The 20279-nt window shown below is 43.5% G+C and overlaps 1 protein-coding gene across 1 annotated transcript in view; it reads left to right on the top strand.

Annotated features, from left to right (window-relative positions):
* The window catches only part of ITGB2 (integrin subunit beta 2), a 139803-nt gene that overhangs the window by 36496 nt on the left and 83028 nt on the right, over positions 1-20279 (top strand). Inside the window, exons 2-4 of the mRNA XM_030208868.1 lie at positions 489-552; positions 10565-10653; positions 13347-13530. Of these exons, the coding sequence (XP_030064728.1) occupies positions 492-552; positions 10565-10653; positions 13347-13530 (334 nt within the window). The 5' untranslated portion in view covers positions 489-491. The remainder of the gene's footprint in view (positions 1-488; positions 553-10564; positions 10654-13346; positions 13531-20279) is intronic.

The following is a 20279-nucleotide window of genomic DNA, read 5'->3' as shown; positions in this document are numbered from 1 at the left end:
GTAGTCATTTGTATAGTTCTATCAAGCATCTGCAAAGCTTTACAGAGCCCCCTTGTACTGTAAAATATAACAGAAATAGCAACAAACTGCGGGGGGGGTGGGGGGGGTGGGGGTGGATTTGCTATAGTTCCAGAACTGGCAAAAGGTGCCAGTATTCTACTGTTAGAACAAGAGATACTGACAGCTTGTGGCCACTATCAGTGCTGCAGCCTACAAACACAGATGAAGAGGACAAGTTCCCAAGAAATCTCAGTGTTGTGGGGGAAAAACACCGCTCATGGAAATTATTTTGCAATTTTTTCCTTACTTATTCTCTACATTTATTACAGATCAAACCAAAGAAGAAAAAAGTTTAAATTAACTCCTACTCCTAGAAACTAACAGTTTGCAGCATATTTGAGATACTTCTGCTTTTATTTGATGCCATTTTTAGTCATTAAGGAAGTGTGAAACAAAAAACAATACTAAATATGATTTTACTCTTGCAGGAAATGGCTATGCATTTTCTCTTGCCCTGGACACTAGGAGCGATTCTGCACATACTAAATTCAGGTGAGCAATTATTAAGCAAGATTCTCTTTTCTATTCCACATGTTAATCAGAATACTCATCACCAGACCTTGTGACAGTATGTTAAAGCAGCAGGGACCCAAAAATAGTTTAAAATATTTGAAATTTTTAGTCATTTGAAAATATAAAAAACATGTGGATGGATCCTCAGAAGTTTAGAAGATTGGGAGGTGGGGCTAGTGGTTTGGAGGTGGGGCTAGTGCTGGGCAGACTTCTACGGTCTGTGCCCTGAAAATGGCAGATACAAATCAAGGTCAGGTATACATATAAAGTAGCACATATGAGTTTATCTTGTTGGGCAGACTGGATGGACCATACAGGTCTTTCTCTGCCATTGTCTAATATGTTACTATGTGTTCTAATATTGAAAAATACTTTTCTGGTCAGCACTGATGCCAGTTGTATGTTTTGTTTTTACTTCTACTAGTTATACACATAGATTTATATAACATCATGAGAATTTCAGCAGCATTTTATGTTGTCTTGAATTCTCTATGCTATGCACAGTTCATTACATTAGTGCTTCCATTGCAGGCCTATGGCACCCCTGACAACCAATACTACTACTACTACTACTATTTATCATTTCTATAGCACTACAAGGCATACACAGCACTGTACACCATACACAAAAAGACAGTCCCTGCTCAAAGAGCTTACAATCTAGATAAGACAGGTAAACAGACAGAACAATTAAGGGTAAGGGAATAAATAGGCGAGGTAAAAGGACAGGGCAAGTGAGTAGTGGTTAGGAGTCAAAAGCAGTGGTAAAGAGGTGGGCTTTAGGTTTGGACTTGAAAACGGCCAAAGACGAGGCTAGATGCACAGGCTTGGGAAGTCTATTCCAGGCGTGAGGTGCAGCAAGACAAAAGGAACGGCGTCTAGAATTAGCAGTAGAGGAGAAGGGGACCGATAAGAGAGATTTATCTACAGACCGTAGTACCCAAGGGGGGGCGTAGAGAGAGACGAGAGTGGAGAAGTAATGGGGAGCGGCAGAGTGAATACACATATAGGTCAATAAGAGAAGTTTGAACTGAATATGGAAATGGATAGGGAGCCAGTGAAGTGACTTAAGGAGGGGGCTAATGTGAGTATAGCGACTTTGGCGGAAAATGAGTCACGCAGCAGAGTTTTGGACTGATTGAAGAGGAGAGGGATGGCTAAGAGGGAGGCCGGTGAGAAGCAGGTTACAATAATCAAGACGAGAGGTGATAAGAGTGTGGATAAGGGTTCTGGTAGAGTGCTCAGAGATGAAGGGACGGAGTTTGCTAATGTTATAGAGAAAGAAACGACAGGTTTTGGCAATCTGTTGAATATGAGCAGAGAAGGAGAGAGAGGAGTCAAAGATGACACCAAGGTTCCGAGCTGAAGAGACAGGGAGAATGAGAGTGCCATCCACAGAAATAGAGAAAGGGGGAGAGGAGAGGTAGGTTTAGGGGGAAAGATGAGAAGCTCGGTTTTGGCCATGTTAAGTTTTAGATGACGGTGGGACATCCAGGCAGTGATGTCAGATAGGAAGGCTGAAACATCGGTCTGGATGCTGGTTGAGATTTCAGGGGTAGAGAGGTAAATTTGGGAGTCATCAGCATAGAGATGGTATTGAAAGCCATGGGATGATGTCGGAGAGCCAAGGGAAGGAGTGTAGATGGAGAACAGGAGAGGACCGAGAACAGAACCCTGAGGTACACCGATTGGTAGAGGGATAGAAGTGGAAGAGGATCCACCAGAGTGTACACTAAAAGCGCGAAACGAGAGGTAGGAGGAGAACCAGGAAAGAACAGAGCCCTGGAATCCAAATGAAGACAGCGTATCAAGAAGTAGGCTGTGATCAACAGTGTCAAAAGCGGCAGATAGATCGAGAAGGATGAGGCTAGAAAGGAAGAGGCTGCCTGCAATTTATTTCCAGCTTTCATCTCTAGGCCTCTATCCCTGATTTGACAGCTTGGAGCCAGCTTCAGTTGTCGCCTTTCTGTGAACCTTTTGTTTTTTTCCTGTTCCAGCACCTATCAGGAAATCATATATTCACACTATAAACTTTAGAATCCTCTGGAAACTGAAGGAAGGGTAGGAGGATTTATGATGATTTGGGGAATGGTCTGGTGGCAGCAGTTACCCCCCCCCCCCCCCATTGTTATAAGCTCCCTGTTTGCTCACCAAATTTGATATGGGCTCCATCTCCCGCCTTTGACCCATGCAAAGAGGGAGATCCCTCCTGAGTGACCAGCCTGATGCAGTAATCTGAATGCACAATCAACCTGCCATACTTCCACGATAAGGCACTTGGCCAAAGGAGCAAGGATTCAAGGACCAAGGGACAAGTGACAGACTCAAAACCCGGTTGCTGGCTTGTTTTAGTGGGGAGGTATGGGGAACCTTCTCACCCCTATGCAGCCCAGTGACGAAGGAGAGTGGATTCATTCAAGGTACCTGTGGTGACAACCATGCATCCTGCAACTTCTAACATAGCAGGCAGGAGGAGAAAAGAACTGTTTACCATTTGATAATGTCCTTACTGCAGAGCCACAGTGTCTATTACCTAGATATCAAGGAGCCTGTGAGTGATTACTAACTAATTGACTTTGGTAACAGTTAACATCTGCTTAAGTGTAAGAGCAAGTGAACTGTGCAAGCTAAGCCAAGCCCTCACCACACTGGTGAGCGGGTTAGAGTAACAAGGAGAATAAGGAGCAGCTGTTTGTAATTTCTGTGCTTGATTGGAGAAGAGGAGAAAGCTACTGTATATAGTTGACAGTGAGGCTCATTTTCAAAGCACTTAGCCTCCCAAAGTTCCATAGAAACCTATGGAACTTAGCCTCCCAAAGTGCTTTGAAAATATGCCTCCATGTGTTCTGAGAAGTTTGAAGCTCATCAATTGAAGGATAGTAAAAGTTCTGTGTGAAGTGTGGTGCAGAGTTTGCTCGGCCTCCTAGGTAAATCCTAGTCCTGCCCTGGTCCCAACAAATAATAATGTGCAACCCTGTTGTCCAATGATCCCAGGCATAGCCTAGGCAGTCGTGGGTTCTACACATAAACAATGTTATGGAGTTAATGCTACAACTGGACGCCTTCGTTCAGGTGCTCCGAGGATGCACAGTAGGAGCCTATTCTAGACTGACACCTGGGCGCCCTGCTATAAAATACTAGCAGTGGCGTAGGAAGGGGGGCGGTGGGACAGTCCACCCCGGGTGCACGCCGCTGGGGGGGTGTCGGCTCCGCTGGTTTCCTGCTCCCTCTGCCCCGGAACAGGTTACTTCCTGTTCCGGGGCAGAAAGAGCAGGGAACCAGCGGGGCTGACGCAGCTCCGAGTGACGTGCACTCGGGGGCGGATCGGCCCTCTCGCCCACCCCTCGCTTCCTAATTCAAGTAAGAATGTGCTCCGGGGGGGGGGGGGGAGGGTGCGCTCCAGAGGGGGGAGGGTGGCGCTGAAGGGGGGTGCCGTGCTGCACCTGGGGGGGGGGGGTGCGCAACGGCGACCCGCCCCGGGTATCAGCCGCCCTCGCTACGGCACTGAATACTAGCTTAACGCAGCATCTGTACACCTAACATTAGGTGCCTGCAGTTACAGCAGCCATAGACATGGTATAACTCCAGGTGCCTAAATGTGGCAGGGAAATGCATAACTTACAGTATTCTCTAAGTTACATGCACTGCTGCTACTACTACTACTTATCATTTCTGTAGCGCTACTAGATGTACGCAGACTGGGAGCACCACCAATGCTCTGCTCATGTGTACGCACCATTGCATGTGTAAGTTACACAAGATGTTACAAGATAATGCATAGGTGCTCTGCTGATACATTCACAGTTAAGTGTACATGTACATCAATACTGTACATGCTAGAGTTCCATACATTTACATGCACAAGGGATATATAAATGTGGGCTTCTAAATTATAGAATTGCCCTTCACGTGTAAATGAGGAGGCAGATTAGGCACATACTTATTTACCCCCTAATTCTATAAAAGTCAATAAAAATTGCATGCATATCCACGACACAAAGTTATTCAAAGTTGTTAAATCGCGAGAGGATTGTGAAAAATTGCAAGAGGACCTCATGAGACTGGGAGACTGGGAGTCTAAATGGCAGATGATGTTTAATGTGAGCAAGTGCAAAGTGATGCATATGGGAAAGAGGAACCCGAACTATAGCTATGTAATGCAAGGTTCCACGTTAGGAGTCACTGACCAAGAAAGGGATCTTGGCGTCATTTTTGATGATACGTTAAAACCCTCTGCTCAGTATGCAGCGGTGGCTAAGAAAGCAAATAGAATGTTGGGTGTTATTAGGAAAGGAATGGAAAATAAAGGGTGAGGACATTATCCAGCTTATTTTCGAAGGAGATCGCCGGCCATCTTCCAACACAAATCAGGAGATGGCCATCGATCTCCTGAACCCGGCCAAATCAGTATAATCGAAAGCCGATTTTGGTTGGCGCCAACTGCTTTCCGTCGCGGAGCTGGCCAAACTTCAAGGGGGCGTGTTGGTAGGGTAGCGAAGGTGGTACGAAATGGCTGGCTTTGCCCGATAATGAAAAAAAGAAAGCCAGCCTTGACGAGCATTTCGCCGGCTTCACTTGGTCCCTTTTTTTTCAGGACCAAGTTTCAAAAAGGTGCCTCAACTGACCAAATGACCACTGGGGGGAATTGGGGATGACCTCCCCTTACTCCCCCAGTGGTCACCAACCCCCTCCCACCCAAAAAAAAAAAAAAAGAAAAATTTTTCTTTCCAGCCTGTATGCCAGCCTAAAATGTCATACCCAGCTCCCTGACAGTAGTATGCATATCCATGGAGCAGTTTTTTGTGGGTGCAGTACACTTCAGGCAGGTGGACCCAGGCCCATCCCCCCCACCTGTTACCCTTGTGGTGGTAAATGGGAGCCCTCCAACCCCCTCCCCAAAACCCGCTGTACCTACATGTAGGTGCCCCCCTTCACCCATAAGAGCTATGGTAGTGGTGTACAATTGTGGGGAGTTGATTTGGGGGGGGAGGTTTGGAGGGCTCAGCACACAAGGTAAGGGAGCTATGTACCTGGGATCATTTTGTGAAGTCCACTGCAATGCCCCCTAGGGTGCCTGGTTGGTGTCCTGGCATGTCAGGGGGACCAGTGCACTACAAATGCTGGCCCCTCCCATGACCAAAAGCCTTGGATTTGGACGGGTTTGAGATGGCCGGCATAAGTTTCCATTATCCGCGAAAACCGATGCTGGCCATCTCAAACCCAGCCATCTCTGACATTTGGTCGGCCCAAACCGTATTATCGAAACGAAAGATGGCCCACCATCTTTTTCGATAATACAGTTCGGGACTGCTCTTTGCGGTGCCGGCCAAATAGGTGGCCGGCCATCTATTTGGCTGGCGCCGTTCGATTATGCCCCTCTAAATTGCCTTTGTATCGGTTCATGGTGCAACCGCACCTCGAATATTGTGTTCAATTCTGGTCACTGCATTTCAAAAAAGATGGAGTGGAATTAGAAAAGGTACAGAGAAGGGCGATGAAAATGATAAAGGGAATGGGACAACTTCCCTATGAGGAAAGGCTGAAGCAGCTAGGGCTCTTCAGCTTGGTGAAAAGACGGCTGAGGGGAAATATGACAGAGGTCTATAAAATAATGAGTGGAGTGGAAACGGTAGACACGAATCGTTTGTTTACTCTTTCAAAAAATACTAGGACTAGGGGGCATGCGATGAAGCTACAAAGTAGTAAATTTAATACGAATCGGAGAAAAAATTTCTTCATTCAATGTGTAATTAAACTCTGGAATTTGTTTAGCTGGGTTTAAAAAAGGTCTGGACAGCTTCCTAAAGGAAAGTCCATAGACCGTTATTAAATTGACTTGGGGAAAATCCACTGCATATTTCTGGGATAAGCAACATAAAATGTATTGTAGTTTTTCGGGATCTTGCCAGATATTTGTGACCTGGATTGGCCACTGTTGGAAACAGAATGCTCGGCTTGATGGACCTTTGGTCTGTCCCAGTGTGGCAATACTTATGTACTTATGTAATTTGCACACATAATTTATTTATTTATTTATTCGTTCTTTTAGCCCACAATTATCCAAAAACAAGTTTTGGTTCAAAGTGACTTACATTCAATTTAATTATTTAATTGAAAAAGCTAATTAGCACCAATAATTGGCTTTTTAACAAGCAATTATTGGCACTAATTTGATTTAATTGAGATATATGTGTGTGTAAATTTAGGCATGGGAATTTGTGCCTATATTTTATACGTGAGTTCAAAAAGAGGGTGCAGAAATGGGAGAATCATGGGCGGAATGAGGGCATTCCTAACATTTACATGCATTGATATAGAATGAGGGGGGATCACACCTAATTCGTAAATTTGGACCACATTTCAGTTGGTGCAAATGGCCACGCCTAAAGTTAGGTGCAATTCCTTTGTGAAGGTGCTATTCTATAAACTGTGCCTAACTTTAAGCGTGGCTTATAGAATAGCACTTTTTCGGCGCCATATATGGAATTCACCTCTTAGTGGCACTGCTGGCCCTTACCCATTATTGGCAAAATTCAGCTGCTAAACGGATAACTTAGATCAACAAACTAGGAAGTCTAACTCAAATATACATGTAGTGATGCCTGCTGCATAAATATATATTCAGCAACACTACTTAAATGTTGAATGTATAGTGCTTTCCTTTATGTAGCAGTTGGTCCTGCAAAAGATCAGCCCAGATCTACTAATAAAAGCAATGAAAACTGAATTAAGAGTAATGGATGAAATATGACTAAGAAACATATAATGATATTTCAAGGCTCCCATCCCATTCCATTAAATTACCAGGAAACCCCCGGGTGAGTACCAGGTGTGAGGGGGTGGGGGGGGGGGGTGCTGTTGGTGGAGGTGTACTTTGTACTTATGAAGGCCTGAACCAAGCAGTTTCAGTGCTGCTAAGTATCTAATATCTAAGAATTAATGTACAGACGATGAGAAGTAGAAATTTCTCTTTTTTCTGTAATTTACAATGATATTAAGCAGGCCAGGTGGAGCAAGTACCCCACCTCTTCCCCCCACCTTCCTCTGACCAAGCAAGTGAAAGACAATCCATTTGCTGTTCACATGAGTGTGTTTATTAGCCTTTGAGAGACTTTTAGGATGCAGATCAAAGGAAGTTCCAGGTGAAGGGGGCAGGGCTGACAGAGGAGAGAGAGATAGAAATCCTGTAGTCAGGACTGGATAAGAAAATATTATTGCAGAAGGGGGAGAATCTCTCCCTTTGAATATGGCCAGGAGACAGAATTCTTTCCCATGCCCTTTGAAGTAAGGCTACTATCCAGGAGAGAATTACCCTTTTTTTTACAACCATGAACCAGGTAACACCTTATTTCCTGCTCTGCCTAGAACAATTCAAACACTATCTCCCTGATCCCTGGAGTCAATAGCAATAGTTCTATTGACAAGAGAAACCTAACACCTCTATAACAACTCTATAAGGAAGCAGGCTGTAAAGATGAATAGAAGAGGTCCAAAACATTTGGACAACAGACCAAATGCATCTTCAAAAGGAAATATAAACAGATGCTATATATTTCTTTATTGTCAGGAGATTCTGCCTGACTTTAAGATGCTAATTAAGGGGGTAAGAAAAAACCCTTCCCCCTTCTTGTGCTCCTCTGGTATTGAAAGGGAAAAGAAATCCTATATAATATCTCTCTGCCAGATAGGAGGGAGGTCAGTGTGCAGTGCTCCTGTCTCATGCTAGAGAACTGGGAGACTGCCCTGGCCAACTTTCCATTGTGATTTCTATTTCTATAATATGTTTTTATTTCTGTCATATTCTAGACTATTTCTATGACTATCTTCTTAATTTTTTTATCCTAATCTTTGGATAATTAAATAAACCAGTGTTAACCCCAAGAAGCGCTTCTCTGGTCCCTTTTTTCTTTGTTTCAGTCTAAATAAGTTTTATCCGCTGTCCAGCTCTTAAGATATCGGTTGAGAGGATTGTATTGTGTAAGTAGTGCTGACCGTGATTAGAGACTCTGGAGGTGCGGCACGAAAAGGCACAAACAAAGTGGTGTTTCTGCCTGGTTGGTGCTCAGAGGGGTTTGAGTCTGTTGGGGTAAGGGAGGATCTGATATTGGGGATGGTTTCATGTAAGTGGATTGTAACACTGGTAGGATGGTTGGTGTAGTGGGGAGATTGGGAGGAGGGAAACCACTGCTGCCATGGCTTCATCTTTTTTTGACTGGTCGGCAATGGCTGAGCTACCAGAATGCTGATAGTGTGACTACACAAAACCATTTCTTGAGATGGAGTTAAGTACAGCCATGCAGTCATCGGTGATGACACCTAGTGTGTGGTACCGACCTGTGCACTAGCTATAGGGGTATCATATTTGCGGAGACAAAACAAAGGACACAAAAAAATAAAATGTTGCCCCGTTCCGCTCCCAGCCCTGCACCCTTCTGCACAGTCACTAGGAATAGCCTAGTGATTAGTGCAGTGGACTTTGATCCTAGGGAATTGGGTTCGATTTCCACAACAGCTCCTTGTGACTCTGAGCAAGTCACTTAACCCTCCATTGTTCCAGGTGCAAATAAGTACCTGTATATACTATGTAATCCACTTTGACTGTAATTGCAAAAACCACAGAAAGGCGGTATATCAAGTCCCATTTCTCTTTCCCCAAGAAAGCCAGATTCTATAAGCAGTGAAAATACTGGTAAAAGTAACAGAAATGCATTATCTTCCATACTCTGCTAATTAGAAAATATAGACATGTCCAAAAAAGCAAGCTTTCATGAGCAGCATGTCCCCCCTTTCGTTTCCCTCCCATCCATGAGCAACATGACCCCCTCTCCTCTCCTCTCCATCCCCTTTTATCCATGTGCTGCATTTCCACCTTTTTCCTTCCCCCTCTCTCTTTCCTCCATGTACAGCATGTCCCCCTATTCTCTCCCTTCCCTTCCATCCATGTGCAGCTTGTCCCCTTCTCTCCCTCCCATCCATGTGCAGCTTGTTCCCTTCCCTCCCTCTCATCCATGTGCAGCTCTTGCCCCCTTCTCTCCCTCCCATCCATGTGCAGCATATGAACCCCCTCCCCTCCCCTGGTCTACCTTACAGCCCTGGTAGTCTAGGGACCTCTTTGGAGCAGGAAAGATCCACACTCTTTCCTGCCATCACTTTTTTTAAATGGCTGCTTAGATTTCAAGCAGTGGCCTCGCAAGACTTCAATGGAAGTCTCGCAAGGCACCCGCTTGAAGTCTCAGCAGCCATTTTAAAAAAAGAAGCGGTAGCAGGCCACTAGACCACCAAGGCGCATTACGGTAGGTTCAGGTGGGGGAGAGAGAAGGCCTGCCCAGCAGCCAGCCCGTCTGTCCTTCAGCCAGCTTATCTGCCCAGAAACTCAGACAAACGGGGAGGCTGGTAAAAACCGTCTGGACTCCCGACAATATCCCGGGGGAATAAGGACGTATGGTAACCCTAACTAGCTGTTTCCACTCGTATTCACACTAAGCAGCCATCACAGGTCTTAACATACAGTAGCCATTAGCATGAGTCCACAATAATGTCTACCATGCTGTAAAACCCGCACTATCTCCTTAATGCTGCTTAGTAAAAGGGTCCCAAAGTAAGAATAAGATTACGGTTGTCTCAGAACAAGTGGAGACATGAAGTAGACATACTGATCACTTGAGAACATAAAACATGGCAGGGTGGTAAAGGCAGCCCACCCTGGCCACAGACAGCAAGGGGCACGCACTGTCGGTTCTGCCAGTCTCCTGCCTCCTCTGACATCAACTTCCTGTTCTGGGGCAGGGTACTGGCAGAGCTGACAGCCGCATGCCTGCTCCAAACCCCTTTGCTCGGAGGAGGGGGTGCTCCACCCCAGGTGACAACTAAGGTAGGTACGCCACTGATTAAACAGTCATTAATTTGTCCTCTCAGTTTTTCTGTCTTAAAGTAATTCATATTACGGTTTGATTAGAGAATTCTTCTTTTCATTCCTTATTTTCTATTTCAGCTCATTCCCTAGAATGCCCTAAGTATAAAGTAAACACTTGCCAAGAATGCATCCAGTCAGGCCCTGGGTGTGCCTGGTGCAGGAAACGGGTAAGTAGAAGTCATTGCCTTGTTTTCTCATTTGAATCCAAACCACCCAAAACTACAGTAATAACAAACAAGAAGGGTCCAGAAGAAATGAGCACACCAAAGAGCATTTTGCAGGAAGTATTTTCATTATCTGATGCCAATGGAAAAACATTTGTTTTTAAAAAGAATGCATCCTGAATACACAGATGGGATGAACCTCATGCTAGAACTGCAATTCCCAAACCAGTCCTTGAGGCACTTACAGAAGTAAAACTGTCAATCTGTTTTTGAAGGGGATCCACAATTCATAGTAACACAGTAAATTGTTGGCAGATAGAGACCTGCATGGTCCATCCACTCTGCCCAACAAGATTGCCAGTGTTGAATCTGGCACTCTGCACAAGTCCTACTTCTTCATTAATCCCGGTCTCTTCCTGCCAATTTTGGGGCACAGACCTTAGAAGTCTGCCCGACACTGGTCCTACTTTCCAAATACTGGAGTTGTCATAGTTCCTTAGCTATTTCATACGTACCAACTATGATACTGAGATCTTTGCAAGACTTCAGAATGATTGCTCTGCCATGTTCTACTAAGGTACGTTGGGAGTCTACATGCAAGAGTGCATTTTTCTGGTTGGACCTCATCCTTTGGAATAAGATCCCAATAATAATATAGGCAGAAGGAAATCTGAAAAAGTTTAAGACCCTGCTGAAGGCTCATTTTTTCATCCAGGCTTTTGGTGATCAAAGTGAGGGTGAGGAGAAGATTCACTAGATGTGTCTGCAAGATATTTTTGTGCTCCTTTTATGTCTACTATTTGATTCTTCTTTGGTATGTTTGAGATAAGTCTTTCCTATTTTTTTAAATAGAATTCCTTTCCTTTATTCAAATTTGATATAGTGTCTGGCCTACTAGATCACAACGGTTTACAATAATCAATAAAACAATAAATAACAGACAACCATAATGACAAACAACAATATGCTTAAGAAGGGCAATTTTCACAGGCATTTATCTGGGTAAATTGGTTTGGCTGAAGTATGCAATGGATTCCACACGTATGCAGCCATGGGAATAAGAGGTACCTTCGTTCACTCACCCGCAGAAGCAGCAAGTACAAAGTATATGCACCCTTTGCATCAGTGACATTATGATCAGAATATTCCAAGAAAACTTAAAACAACCCAGCCGGTGAACACAAAGGGATCCTTTTAATAAGCTGCAGTAAGCACTAATGCATACTACTACTAATGCACTACTGCGGAGCACACTCAGGCGTTCTGCAGTAGTTTTTGCATGTGCACACGTTACCCATGTGCTAAAAAATAGATTTTATTTTTTAGCGCTGGAGGCCGGTCTGTGGGCAGAGAGTAAGTAGGTATGTTTTGTGCTAATTGGTTAGCGCTGCTACATTGCTGCATGCTAACCGTTTAGGAAGTGAGCCCTTGCCACCTACAAAAATAGGTGTCAGTAAGTGATTATGTGCTGAAGGGAAAATTAGTGCATGGCCAGTATTGCCAAAATAGAAAAATCAGCCATTTCCTGGAAGCACATAAGTGGCCTTAGTGCGACCTGTGATGGGATAGCGCAGGCCACATTTTAGCGTTGCTTAGTTAAAGGGCCCCAGAGCAAAGCTCACTTTGAATATCAGGCCCAAATTGGTTTGTAGCCTGGTAGCCTCAATGCCAAATACTAACCACTTGCCCAGTGACTTTATAAATTATAAGGCTCTGTGAACCAAAAATGAGATTAGTGGTCTTCAGTTATATTCTGATGGTCCCAATTATTCAGTTAAGTTACACTGTTTCTTGATGTGCTATATTTCTGGCTGTCTCATAAAATGTTTAGAGGTTTTTAGACTAGAGCCAGTTTGACTAATGCTAGGCAGGGCACCCTGACATAAGAGCCCTGACAAAACAGCCTTGTAACAAAATAGCCCTTGACAAAATGGCCCCTCCCATAAAATAACCCTAGACAAAATAGCCCCTTAACAAAATAACCCCCTAGAAAAAAAATAACATCACAAAAAAAGATGATAAACTACAAGTGAAATCTTCACTGATAAAGGCTCCTACCAGCATTGCAATGTGTAAAGTATATATAAATAAAGAAAATTCAATATCTACCAACTGGTATTCATGATCTGTTCTGCTGTTTAAGGAAACTATTCTTCCATCAACATGCTAATTAAAAATAAAACAATAAAACAATACTAATCCACTTCACCAAACCACCCAGTTTGAACGTCCACCTTCTATACTTATCCCCTAATTACTTCCTTCTTTCTTCTATTACTAAATCTCTACACCTTACTAATAACTGTATCTGATAGCCTGGAATGACAATGTATTAACAAAATTATGTAAGCCACATTGAGCCTGCAAATAGGTGGGAAAATGTGGGATACAAATGCAACTAATAATAATAATAATAATAATAATAATATTGTAATCATTTTCATAGTCTTACTAACCTTATCCTGTTTGGCAAAGTAAGATTATTAGGAAAAAATGCAGTGCCATATTCTGGGCAGCCTGATCGGGCCCTTTTGTCAGGGAGCTAATTTGTCAAGGGCTATATTGTGGGCAGGCCATTTTGACAGTGGCTGTTATGTCGGGGGGCTATTATGTTTGGAGCTTTTTTTGTCGAGGCTATTTTGACCGGGTACCGCTGGGAAGATTTGATTTTTTACTCTCTTCTTTGCATTGTACAGAATTTCACGAAAGCGGGAGAGCCAGATTCTGCGCGTTGTGACACATTTCAGCAGCTGAAGGAGCGGGGATGCAGTGAGACAGAGATTTTCTCTCCAGAGAGCCAAAGTTTCCCTTCGATATCTGATAGACTGAGCAACAGTGTACAACTGATTCCCAAGAACGTTGAGTTGAACCTGAGACCAGGTAGGTTTTACTGTGAGCCTACCAAAAGTCTATTCTTTCTTACTCTAGTACCTAATAATACAATTGTGGGCTCATACCATAGCCAGCCATGGCACTATCTATTTGTGGTATGATGTAAGTGGGATCCTGATTGGCATTGCATATTCCTTGAAAAGATAGTACTTGATTTGGGAGTAGTTTAGGGGCAGAGATATATGGCCTGATATCCAGCTGCCAAGGTTTGCAGTTTTTTTTAATGCCAGCTATAGTGGTTAAATAAAATCTAGATATTCAGAACCAGTATCCAGATACAGTGGGCAACACTGAATTATCTGAATAGGGCAGCTAGTGGCAACACTATCCAGATAGCAGCAATATGAAAATTTTACTGTCCTAATTTTATTTGAATAGCTATCTTGTTAGCAATCTGAATATTGCTACTAACTTAAGGCTGTCAACTAGATCCAGATTCACAGAACAGGGTTGATCCAGGCCTGGGTTTACCTCAGTGCATGCTGGAATTTGCAATCTTGCTTTTCTTAGGGAATGCAATAGGGAAATTAGTCCTACAAGTCCCTGCATGCAACAGGGTAAACCCAGGACTAGATCAACCTGTCCTTCAAATCTGGATCCAGTTGGCATCATTATGCTAGCTGGATAACTACTGGAACTACCCTATTTTCTGGCTGTTCTGCCCCCACAGCTGTGTGTGCATGTTTACCTTCAGTTTGTATTGTACTGACATCCATAAGCTAAGTAAGATGCTTCCTGCTATAGTCCTGTACCTTTTATACCCATGGGTTATATATTTGTTACGTTTGTACCCCACATTTTCCCACCTATTTGCAGGCTCAATGTGGCTTACATAGTACCGTAAAGGCGTTCGCCAAGACCGGTAAAGGAACAAATACAAGGTGATGTTGTGGTCGAATAGAGAAGATATGTTTCAGGCACATTAGGGTCAAAAGTAGGGAAGGTTATATAGTGTCCAATATGATCTTTGGTTTTGCTGTGTTGCAGAGTTAAGGTCTTTATGTTGGGTCGGTAAGGTACGCCTTTTTGAACAGGTTGGTTTTTAGTGATTTCCTAAAGTTTAGATGGTCGCAGATTGTTTTCCCAGCTTTTGGCTGTCCATTCCATAGTTATAAGTACATAAGTAATGCCACACTGGGAAAAGACCAAGGGTCCATTGAGCCCAGCATCCTGTCCACGACAGCGGCCAATCCAGGCCAAGGGCACCTGGCGAGCTTCCCAAATATACAAACATTCTATACATGTTATTCCTGGAATTGTGGATTTTTCCCAAGTCCACTTAGTAGCGGTTTATGGACTTGTCCTTTAGGAAACCGTCTTATATAGGAGAAGCTGGATGCATAGGTTGCTTTGTATTTGAGTCCTTTGCAGTTTGGGTAGTGGAGGTTTAGGTATGTGCGTGATGATCCAGTTCTGTTTCTGGTAGGTAGATCTATGAGGTCTGTCATGTATCCTGGGACTACATCATAGATAATCTTGTGGACCAGGGTGCAGATTTTGAAGGTGATACGTTCTTTGATTGGTAGCCAGTACAGTTTTTCTCGAAGGGGTTTGGCACGTTCGAATCGTGATTTACAGAATATGATCCTGGCTGCTGTGTTTTGAGCGGTTTGGAGTTTCTTTGTGAGTTGTTCTTTACATCCCGCATAGATTCCATTGCAGTAATCTGCATGGCTTAGTACCATTGATTGTATTAGGTTATGGAATATTTCCCTCAGGAAGAAAGGTTTGATTCATTTAAGTTTCCACATTGAGTGAAACATCTTCTTTGTGGTGGAGTTTACTTGACTCTCAAGTGTAAGATTGCGGTCAATTGTAATGCCGAGTATTTTTTTTTTAATTGAAAGAAGTCTTTATTCAAACTTTGGGAAGCAAAAAGATACAATAAAAGCTGCAGCAACAGCTCACATAAAGTAACACTCACAAATTGAACTGCAAAACATCCAAACAAAATATCCACTGCCACTTATCCCCCAAAGTATAAGTTATCTGAAATGGGGAGGGTGTGGTCTGGGGTGGTTATGGTTGTGGGTTTGTAGTTATTGTGTTGGGTTGAGAGGATGAGGCAGTGTGTTTTTTCAGTTTCAGTTGAAATGAATTTGCCCATTGAGTCCATGGTGTTCAGGCCTAGCTTGATTTCATTGGTGAAATGGTTATATGTTGCTTGTGACTCCTCTTCAGTCTCCTTGAGACCTGCCTTGGTCATACCTCAACCAAAGAACCAGGAAACAAGTACTGATATAAGATTCACACAAAAGAATTGTCACTAAGCCAGCTAGAATACTCAACTAAATGAAGCAGAAAATGACACCTTAAAAAGTGAAAATACTCTGAAGTATATAATAAGATGTAGACTTACCTTATGAGCCCGGCGTTCAACAAACGCCAAAGGCTCTGTGTAGAAAAACTCAGAACAGCATTTTTCTACACGGAGCCTTTGGTGTTTGTTGCTTCATTTAGTTGAGTATTCTAGCTGGCTTAGTGACAATTTAAAGTGTAGCCAGATTATATATGAGTTTGATATGCTTGCACTTACGTTGAGCACTTATAGTACAATACAATTCACAGGAGAGAGCGAGCTCCCAATGAAAGAAGTGTTATGCCCCACTAGAGAGTGGTCTAAACAGACTAACACGTGGGTGTCCAATTGTCTGAGGGAGCTCCTCTTATTTATTTTCAAAAAAAATTTTTGTGTGTATATTAGTACTTGTTTCCTGGTTCTTTGGTTGACTATTCTTTTTACCAGTGAAACTGGGATTTTTTTTTTGATTGATTGAGATCTTTGGTCATACGTCAGGCAGGAACAACTTTTGACTCTACTGGTGAAGTCCAGAGCCCCTATCCTGTTGGGTAGTCCAATGCACCACCCCCCCCCCCCCCCCCGAGAGATAATCACACAAATCTCATCTCCTCCCTTTCACCCTTGCAAACCCATCACCTTTTTCACCAATTTGATATTCTGAGAAGTTCTGAGAGAAGAGGACATTTCTCTGGTAAGTGAACACTACTATGCTTTGTGCTTTGGGAACTTAAAGATTGGGGTTTAAAGGAGGAATTGTAGGCTAGTGTTAGGCAAAATTAAAAAGCAAATTTCAACAGCTAACAGAAAACAGCTAATCTCCATAGTCTTTTCCACTTAGTTTTAAAAGCTTTGTACCACAGCATTAACAGATAGAATCCAACAGCCACTGCAGGATCTAATTTAGTATTCCCCCCCACCCCTAGGACAACTCCTCATTTATAGTCAGTTAGTGTAATTAGGGTAACAAGCAAGGAGTGCTCTTATAGAGTTTTAAATACATTTCATCACCATCTAAGAAGGAAATACTAAATAAATCATACAATATACTATATAAAGTAAAAGACACTTTTATATTAGGCTAATATCCTTAATACTGTAGCAAGTTTTAAATTATTGAAAAACTCAAAAACACTAAGATGGAGTCAGCAGTCCAGCAGCGAGAGGGGTGCTATCCAGTCTTTTGCATTGAGTGTCACATGTATGATTATCTCCCAGTTGGTGAGATGTCATATGTTTGCGCCCGATGCAAAGAGCTCCTAGCTCTTAGAGAACATGTCTGTTCTCTTGAGGCTAGAATAGCAGACTTGGTGGAGCTGAGGGAGACAGAGAGGTACATAGAGGAGACCTACAGGGATGTTGTAGAGAAGTCCCACCTCCAGTCTAGTAGCCCTTGTGCTACCTTGGAGGAGGGAGGTCTCCTAGAAGGAGAGCATCACCCTGGTGAAGTAGGAAGTACTCCTGTAGCCAGGACCTGCCCACCAGGGGATGTACTATCCTCTCGCACCGAGGATATGTCTCCAAGTGCTGCCCGGGAGGGAAAGGTTAGGACAGCTGTTATAGTTGGTGATTCGATCATTAGGCATATAGATAGCTGGGTGGCTGGTGGACGTGAGGATCGCCTGGTGACTTGCCTGCCTGGTGCGAAGGTGGCGGACCTCACGCGTCACCTAGATAGGATTTTAGATAGTGCTGGGGAGGAGTCCGCTGTCTTGGTACATATGGGTACCATTGACATAGGAAAATGTGGGAGAGAGGTTCTGGAAGCCAAATTTAGGCTCTTAGGTAGAAAGCTCAAATCCAGATCCTCTAGGGTAGCATTTTCTGAAATGCTACCTGTTCCACGTGCAGGGCCCAAGAGACAGGCAGAGCTCCAGAGTCTCAATGCGTGGATGAGACGATGGTGCAGGGAGGAGGGTTTTAGATTTGTTAGGAACTGGGCAACATTCTGGGGAAGGGGGAGCCTATTCCGAAAGGATGGGCTCCACCTTAACCAGGGTGGGACCAGGCTGCTGGCGTCAGCATTTAAAAAGGAGATAGAGCAGCTTTTAAACTAGAAATGGGGGGAAGGCCGACAGTCACTCAAAAGCGCATGGTTCGGGAAAAGGTATCTTGCAAAGATACCTCACAAACAGGGAAGATAGGGTTTCTGGATAGTGAGGTTGCACAACAGACCGTGGTAGACCAGGTGCCCTTAAATACAACTAAAGATCAGACAAAAGATGTCAAATCAATAGTGTCAGGTACTAAGCATCATGCAAATAAGAACAACAAACATACTCTGAAATGTCTATATGCAAATGCTAGGAGTCTAAGAAATAAGATGGGAGAGTTGGAATATATTGCACTAAACGAAAAATTGGATATAATAGGCATTACTGAGACCTGGTGGAAGGAGGATAACCAGTGGGACACTGTCATACCGGGGTACAAAGTATATCGTAGTGATAGGGTGGACCGGACTGGTAGAGGGGTAGCATTGTATATTAACGAGAGCCTTGACTCAGATAGATTACAAATTCAGCAGGACACAAATCACACCTTTGAATCATTGTGGGTTGAAATTCCATGTATAAAAGGGAAAAAAACGGTGATAGGAGTGTACTACCGTCCGCCTCGCCAGGATGAACAGGTAGACACAGAAATGATAAAAGAAATCAGAGACGCGAACAAAATGGGCAATGTGATAATAATGGGTGACTTCAATTATCCAAATATAGACTGGGTAAATGTAACATCGGGACACGCTACAGAGATACAATTCCTTGATGAAATCAAGGACAGCTTTATGGAGCAACTGGTGCAGGAGCCGACGAGAGAAGGAAAAATTCTAGACTTGGTCCTTAGTGGAGCATATGATCTGGTGAGGGACGTTATGGTACTGGGGCCGCTTGATAACAGTGACCATAATATGATCAGTTTTGATATCGACCTTGAAGTAACTGTACACAGAAAGTCAAATACGTTAGCGTTTAACTTTAAAAAAGGAGACTATGATAAAATGAGAAGAACGGTAAAAAAAAAACTTAGGGGGGCAACTGAGAGAGTAAAAACTGTACAACAGGCGTGGACGCTGTTCAAAAATACCATCCTGGAGGCCCAGGCCATACATATTCCGCGAATTAGAAAAGAAAGACGGACCTCCAAAAGACAGCCGGTCTGGTTGAAAAGTGAGGTGAAGGAAGCTATTAGGGCTAAAAGAAACGCCTTCAGAAAATGGAAGGAGGAACCGCCTGAAAATAACAAGAAGCAGCATAAGGAGTGTCAAAGCAAATGCAAGGCGCAGATAAAGAAGGCCAAGAGGGATTACGAAAAAAAGATAGCATTAGAGGCAAAAAAACATAGTAAAATTTTTTTTCGGTATATTAAAAGCAGGAAGCTGGCAAAAGAATCGGTTGGACCGCTGGATGACCGAGGGGTAAAAGGGGCGATCAAGGAAGACAAAGACGTAGCGGAGAGACTGAATGAATTCTTTGCTTCGGTCTTCACCGAGGAAGATTTGGGTGGGATACCGGTGTCAGAAATGGTATTTCAAGCGGACGAGTCGGAGAAACTTACTGACTTCACGGTAAACCTGGAGGACGTAATGGGGCAGTTTAGCAAACTGAAGAGTAGCAAATCTCCTGGACTGGATGGTATTCATCCTAGAGTACTGATAGAACTGAAAAATGAGCTTGCGGAGCTACTGCTAGTGATATGCAACTTATCCTTAAAATCGAGCGTGGTACCGGAAGATTGGAGGGTGGCCAATGTAACGCCCATTTTTTAAAAAGGCTCCAGGGGAGATCCGGGAAATTATAGACCGGTGAGTCTGACGTCGGTGCCGGGGAAAATGGTAGAGGCTATTATTAAAAACAAAATTACAGAGCACATCCGAGGACATGGATTACTGAGACCGAGTCAGCACGGCTTTTGTGTGGGGAAATCTTGCCTGACCAATTTACTTCAATTCTTTGAAGGAGTAAACAAACATGTGGACAAAGGGGAGCCGGTTGATATTGTGTATCTGGATTTTCAAAAGGCGTTTGACAAGGTACCTCATGAAAGGCTACAGAGGAAATTGGAGGATCATGGGATAGGAGGAAATGTCCTATTGTGGATTAAAAACTGGTTGAAGGATAGGAAACAGAGAGTGGGGTTAAATGGGCAGTATTCACAATGGAGAAGAGTAGTTAGTGGGGTTCCTCAGGGGTCTGTGCTAGGACCGCTGCTTTTTAATATATTTATAAATGATTTAGAGATGGGAGTAACTAGCGAGGTAATTAAATTTGCTGATGACACAAAGTTATTCAAAGTCGTTAACTCGCGACAGGATTGTGAAAAATTACAAGAGGACCTTACGAGACTGGGAGACTGGGCGGCTAAATGGCAGATGACGTTTAATGTGAGCAAGTGCAAGGTGATGCATGTGGGAAAAAAGAACCCGAATTATAGCTAC

This window comes from Microcaecilia unicolor, chromosome 7, assembly GCF_901765095.1.
Source record: "Microcaecilia unicolor chromosome 7, aMicUni1.1, whole genome shotgun sequence".
NCBI classification, from domain to species: domain Eukaryota; kingdom Metazoa; phylum Chordata; class Amphibia; order Gymnophiona; family Siphonopidae; genus Microcaecilia; species Microcaecilia unicolor.
Note: the sequence above shows the minus strand (reverse complement) of the source record. Positions and strands in the feature narration are given on the sequence as shown.